At 41.4% G+C, this 7,412-nt stretch overlaps 1 protein-coding gene across 1 annotated transcript in view; it reads right to left on the reverse strand.

Annotated features, from left to right (window-relative positions):
- Positions 1-7,109, reverse strand: part of LOC122789363 (tyrosine-protein phosphatase non-receptor type 13-like) — a 2,815,362-nt gene extending 2,808,253 nt beyond the window's left edge. The window contains exons 1-2 of the mRNA XM_044056752.1: positions 6,970-7,109; positions 4,764-4,927 (exon numbers count right to left, since the gene is read on the reverse strand). Coding sequence (XP_043912687.1) covers positions 4,764-4,927; positions 6,970-7,093 — 288 coding nt within the window. The 5' untranslated portion in view covers positions 7,094-7,109. The remainder of the gene's footprint in view (positions 1-4,763; positions 4,928-6,969) is intronic.
- Between the last annotated feature and the right edge of the window lie 303 nt (positions 7,110-7,412).

Below are 7,412 nucleotides of genomic sequence, written 5' to 3' on the forward strand. Positions count from 1 at the left end.
TTAAGTACAGAAGAAGTAATTAGGGACCTGGGGACCCAAGTTGATAGCAATCTCTCATTTGACAACCACGTGGCCAAAGTGGTTAGAAAAACATTTTATATAGCCCACCTAATCATGAAGGGATTCACATCCAGATCAGGGGAGGTCACCGTGCCTCTTTACTCATCCCTCATCAGGCCCATAATTGAGTACAATGCCCCTTTTGGGATTTACCTTACCAGACACCTGCAGCAACTGGAAAGACCCCAAAAGTACCTCACCAAGAGGATCAAAGGGCTCAAACAGATGCCATATGCTGCCCGGTTAAAGAAACTCCAGCTCTACTCAGTGGCATACCGCCTGCTCAGAGGCGATCTGTGCCCGACATATAAAACCATGTCCAACCCGGAATTAATGGACATGCTGCACCTCAGAAAATCCAAATCCCATCGAGCTACGCGTTCAAGAGACTTGAACCTCAGCACTCTAATAAATAGGACATGCTGGAGGGACAGATTCATAACCCAGAGGCTCCCTTCACTCTGGAATAAAATCCCAGTCCAGGTTAGGCAGAGTCCCTCATTGACTCTCTTCAAGAGGAATCTTGATGAGTGGATGGGAGATCGTAGGTTTACCCCGGGTATCACTTCTGTGTCACTGTTAGACAGAGGCACAGTATACTAACCTGAAAAAGGGCATACAAAATTAATTTAAAATGGGTGGCGAAAGCCAAACACACTCTGGCTAGACTTATAAATGCCCTAGGGCAGATAGTCTAGTATGAACCTATGAACTTCTGTAATTAGAAATGTGAATGACTCCCATCTCTGTGGTTTTGCAGACTGTGCCACTGTACCATTGGACCATGTCAACTGCATGCTGCCACCATTGTCAGTCACAGGTGCACTACTGATAGCAGCCCTATATTGTCCTGTTGTGCAGGACCCTCCATCAATGGTGCCTGTAAAAGCACAAACATGATACCATTGTAAACCCACATATGAATGCCTCATAATGCCCTGTGGCATGCATACTGAATCATGAATACATCACTATTACTAACGCTTCCCCTACTGACAAATGAGTAGATGGTGCTTGCCCAATTCCCACATCCAAGCCACCCACAGATATGAGGTGCTGCCCCATCTGGCCTGATAGCAACACCAAAATCTTGACTTTAATGAGATACTTCTGTGTCAGTGAGCCTCTATCCTATGATAACCTATCTGTTGCAATGTTGTCTGCCATTTTCTTTGCACAGAGTATCTTATTAGCAACTCTTCATCACACCTATTGCAGGGCCATTCACAGGATTCACTATGCTGCACAAATCCCTGTTATATCTGTTTCTGATAATTATGGCATTTGCCACATGGGTAAGGGTGCCACAGGCTGTGTGTGGAGAGCCTGTACTTATGTTTTCTCTCCTTGGTCAATGAACTTTACAAGGCATTGCTTCCTGGAGGTGGCCATGCAAGTATTCCTGTGGGCAAAACATGTCAGTCAGTGGGAGTGTACTGTATGCTGGGAGATGAAGATAACTATGCCCAATACCTCCCCCACTGTGATGCACCTGGTTATTAGCATCCCAGCCCCCCCCCACACTTTTCTTTTGTGGCCATGGGTTATAAGCTGTAGAAAATGCTAAACACGGCACCTTCCTCATTTATGTACTGTATCCATGCCTCAATGTCCCTGGACCCCACATGCTTGAGGCATATCCTTATTTCACAAACCCCACATCCACAGGCAAATAAGTAACAGGTCAACACCAGTGGCTTGAGATCCCAGTAACATGCACACAGACATGCACACACTGTGGCATCTACCTCACTCAAAGTGACATTGTTGTTGCTGCTGCTGGTACTACTGAGGTACATTTCTAAGCAGGACTCATTCTTTAACTCTGAGAAACTCCACATCTGTAGGGGCTTTACTTAAACTCCTCTAATTTGAAGTTGTATGGTTGTAATCAGTGTTGTGCTAAATGGCACTGATGCTTCACATTAATTCTAACTAGAGCCAGTTGGCACAGCAGTTATGTTGACTAAGACAGTCAGGCCCAGAGTCTATGAATCATTGCTGGTGTGCACTTCCCTGTCAATACATGTCAGTGTGAATGGTACACATCACTATGGACAAAATTAATGCAACTTGCATACTGGTGTATATTTATTTATTTATTTATTGCATTTGTTTACCAGGAAAGTCCACTGGGCTTAAAAGAGCCTATTTTCGGTGGAGGCCCAGGGAGAAAAGCTCCGACAAGAACATAGACGCAGAAAAAAAAATTAAACATTAATTGGTGCAGAAGTAGAAACAGTGTTACACATAGTGGTTACAGTAATATATACAGAATATATACATGCATACATACAGTATATGAAGTGTATGCTCAAAGCATTGCAACGCAGCTCATTTTTCATGTCCTAGAACTATTATACTGTAAAACATGAATCACAGAAGTGCACCCAGGTGTAAGGCACTACCACTTTGTACCTCTTGTGGACCCACTGGGTTAGCGATGGCTACTTCAGCAAGTGGGAAATGCAGGGGTCCTGTTTGGTGTGCTACAGTGAGCAGGATTTTCCTATTCTTCCTGCACAAGAATGTCAGGCAAAGTCTACTGAGCAGTTATGATGACCCACTGTATAAAGGGAATTTTGGGCATGGATTGTCAAGAATGATTACTAATGTTACTGACACCACTAATTATGATAAGCACTAATACCACTGATACAGTGATGTGAAGTTGTACCACCCTGAACTGCTTCTCCAGTACAAGGAAGAGGTTCAGGAGAGGCAGCCACAAACGTACAATGTTTTAAGTACACTGTGTAGATATTGTGTGGCACCCCAGTTCACATATGTACTGGTGTTATTCTCATACATGCAATCTAATGATCCTTTCTCATTCTGTCATTTTTTTTTATGCAAGCCCAGCTGTGAAGGAAGAGCAACTAATACCAAGCCACTCTCTGCCAACCTTTAATCCTGGTGCTTGGATGCCAGTGATCATCAGGTCTGATTTTTAGAGGGGTGAAGGCTCATGTACTGGAGGTGACCTTGAGGCGCCACTGCTGCCCTCTGTATATTTCCCTTGGGGGATGGGGTAAGGAACTGCTTCTAAAGGTGGACAGTGGGTCTCCTGGCATTAGATGTAGGGGATAGTTGCTGCTGAGGTATGTTAGCAGCTGGCTAACTGCACTGGAAGCATCAAGTATCTTCTGGTGTGGCTGGTGAAACTGTGTGTCAGCCTGTCTCAAGTCATTAGACCTCCACAGCCGCAAGCAACCCAATCCCATCAGCAACCCAGGAGAGTGTTACTTAGGTTTGCTACCCTATGGGCCCATCTTGGCAACCAACCATTGCAGGGCCCCTTCCCATCCTAGGGTTCTTCAGCCATTGCGCTATTCTCTGTTCCTTGTTCAATGCTCTTTATCACCACTGTCCAGATTCTGTATGCTTGTGTCCATCTACTCTCCTCCCCATGTATTGTGTCTAGGCTAACTTTGTCCAAGTTTGTCTGGCTCCACTACCTGAGCTGCAACCTCAATCTCATCCACAACAGTCCCTCAGCACTTCCCTGCCTACCCTTCTTTGGTAAAACTTATAAAAGGTGGCTATTCTGCATATAAACTATTACCCAATTACCCATCTTCCCCTACAATCTTTCATGCCTTATAGCTACCATTCTACATTTACTTTTGCTTGCTGTTTTCACCTTTCCTATTTTCCTACCTACCCCATTTCTTCCTCATCTATATGATGAACTAGATTGCTGTTGTGCTGTGCTGTGCCCACTCTCAATGGCTTTTCTGCTGCTGAAATGACACAGCTATGCTTCCCTTCTTGTGCTGACTGGGCACTAGCTGCAGCTTTATGTCACCAACTTGCTGACATGAGCCATCATTAACTAGACCATGCTAGTCTGCCTTAGCTGTGACATCTGTCATGTCAGCCATGTATAATACTGTAGGGCTGTAGGTGACCTACTGCAGGCCAGATCTCTTGCCCAGTGCTGCCAAATCTCTCCTTATATGCAGTCCCTTGCTCAGTTTGCAGGTCTTATCTACTAGCTAATACATGTTTGAATTCTTCTGTGGCACCTTGTGCAATAACCTTCTCGAACACTAGAACTGCACAGGCATGCAACATTTGTCTAAGAATCGTATCTTGTGTGTTCACAGCCATTTGATCATCATAGGCTCTCTACGTAGAAAAACAATAATGCATAAATTCAGCAAGTGAAGAAATATACAGTACCTGTGGCAACAAATATTATATAATTTCCTCAGCATCATAGCTGTCAAAAAGAGTCATTGTACATTTACCTTCATTACTTACAAAAACAGTATTTTAAAAACAATACCCATTGGACAATTCATACAACTTAAATCCATAGAACACTTCGGTAGTCAAGCTGAATTAGTCATACCCATTCAAAATGCTTAAGAGAGTGAGAAGACCATTATTTTACTAGTCCAAACATAAGTTTATGTTACAAGCTGCAAACAATCATATCAGCAAACTTTATTTTCTATTAATTCTTTTTGTAAAGGGGTTGGTACCCCTGTTAATCCACCACAAGTCCTGAAAGGAGAGGGAATGGGGGTTAAGGGAGTGAGTCTCTTTTAGGGGACAATTCGTCATAACTAGTTTAGAGGTATGTGTCACAAAGCATAAGAACTTTATTCTAGAAGTCATGCAACTGGTATAATGATCCTTTTCTCAAAACATTTTAGGTGGAGGGTAGGTACTGCAAAATAACGCCAAACTCTTACCTTCTCTAATTCTGTAGTCCGAGTAAAGATTTGCCTCTGTAACTTTTCAGGTGCTTGAAAGGAGAAAAATTCTTGGTGGGCTAAGTCTCCCTGAAAAGATAGTTTTCCTTTTGTAGAAAGGAGTACTGACCATGGGCATATAATATAGTTAGGTACACAGAAATCTGTAATGAAAGGGTATGAAGAAATGGAAGTCATTTCACCTACTGCAATTCATAATTTAATGTAACATACATATTATGCTCAATGCTTTAACACCTAAATTTTAATTTATAACAGTGACCTATGTTCAGAAAAACTGATTTCAACTGAAGTTCAACCAGGTAATAAAGCTGGAGTGCCAGAAGACAACTCTCCTTTAGGGACACAGCAAAAATATCAGGAAAGGGAGATGACCAGTAGAAGCTAGATTAAATCCTTATTGAGCCCAACATAGCACTGGATGTTTGTGCGTGTGTGCATGTGTGCGCGCACGCGTGTGTGTGTGTGTGTGTGTGTGTGTGTGTGTGTGTGTGTGTGTGTGTGTGTGTGTGTGTGTGTGTGTGCGCACACATGTGCATTTACTCTGGAGAAGGTATCCTCACTAACCATTAGAATGGCACCATATTAGGCATCATGAGCTCTCTCTTCCCACCTGTGTGTAACACAGATGAACTATCAGATGCTCAAAAGAGACCCATCTCATGTCCTGGTTCTGGGATGGAAAGATGAACATTTCAGAACCCAGATGCAGCTAGGAGACTTAGGGACAAAATGCATAGGATGTGTAAAAAAATCATGTTCTTTTTCTCCTGCAAAATTCTTAATACAAATTTTATCCTCCAATGAATATTAAAACAGTAATAAAAGAAATGAAACACGCAAGATGCACTGAAGACATTTCTGGTTCTACTCCTTATCGTCCCTACTGTGAACATTACAAACCAAAAAATACGTGGCAACCCGCTGAGAGTTACTATCCTTTATTCATGAAGCACTTTTCGTTCGATACAGATCTTTGAACTTCATCAGATCTGATGAAGTTCAAAGATTTGTATCGAACGAAAAACGCTTCATGAATAAAGGATAGTAACTCTCAGCAGGTTGCCACGTATTTTTTGGTTTGTAGTAGTTTTGTTTTGTGCAATTATGAGTATTACCTACTGTGAACATTATCATGTAGTGTTAAGATTGTTTAATTCACATGCAAACAGCTCACACAGTCCAGTGCCCAGTCACATGCACCAGAGCCGGCTTTATGCACACGCCAACTAAATGATCACCTAGGGTGCCATTCCTCTAGGGGCACTTTTCTACATTTATTTATTGAAGAAATAAAACACTGCAATAAGATGTTTAGCAGGGGTAACAAATCCTTAGTCAGGACAGATTTTATATATTACTCTAGTTTAATTACAAAAAGTAAATAGAATATTCTCCATATCAACATGCATTTTCAGAATATTAATTAGTATGAAAAGAAAATATCTGGCGTTTTGAGTGACTGCAATCCTTAATGATTTACCAGAAAACCATACACTAAGTTTTAGATACATGTATACAGATGCTGACCCTTAATCTTGCAGAGTGTGCCCTGGTCTTGTGTCAAAAGAGATAAAGAACATGAGGGCTCTCTTGGTCCATCAACATGAGTCTATATCCTTCCCTGTCAGAGTATCCACTGCCAATTTTGTGCAATTCCTTGAAGTTATGAGGATAAGGTGGAAGTAGTTAGTATGACTATGAAATATCTTATGAGCCAGACAATGAATATAAAACTGTTATTCACATACCTAGATCACTGCCTGTGCATCCTGTACCCTTTCATGACAAAGTGTCCTTTAATAAAATGATGCAGGAATAAGAACATGCATCCTTGAAGCAGCAAAAGATGGATATCATTATTGTTGTGAGTTGGGACCAGAGATGCCAAGACAACGACCTTGTGATTTACAACTGCTCAAATGCTGCAGTAAAATCCACAGGATGATCCTCACTGTACAGAATTGGAGCCCTAACAAATGAGGGATGTACCAACTTATAAATCTGCATTTCACTTTTCAATACAGAAGCATGTATGCTCAGATATTTGTACTGGGATCACTACCTTTTCATGAACACTCATTTTTCAGTAACATAGTAGTATAATACAAAGCAAAAACCCTTAAACGCCCAATTCATGCTTGCCTACCTACTCTTATTATGCAGCAAAAGAACTCAGAAATACCTCTTTGTAGGTCCTCCATAATGTGGAGTGTAACTTGCTGCAGCAATGCCCAAATTTCTTCTTCCTCCAGGGGCCCACCTCTGGCCGCAAGGACATCAGACAGTGTGACGTAACAGTTGCTCATGCTGGTTCAATTTACAGAATCCTGGAAACATAAACTGATTATTGAATACAATTCAAGAAAAGTAAACCTTATTTCTCACAAGTATACATATTTATGGGAGTTGCTGTCAGTGTGCTTCCACAATGTCTAATACTTATAAATACATGTTGTAACTCAAATTCAAGTACATAACTAATATCTGCTTTTTAATAACTTTATTTTATTTACTAGAAAATAGCAATAGGGCCACCAGTGTTTAAGTGCCTTGTCATGTCAGTAACCCAGGTCTGGAAAAAAAAGAAAAGAAGAAATGCCATGTTGTTCCACTAACATAAAATAC

This window comes from Protopterus annectens, chromosome 14.part0, assembly GCF_019279795.1.
Source record: "Protopterus annectens isolate FY-2018-M chromosome 14.part0, PAN1.0, whole genome shotgun sequence".
NCBI classification, from domain to species: Eukaryota; Metazoa; Chordata; order Ceratodontiformes; family Protopteridae; genus Protopterus; species Protopterus annectens.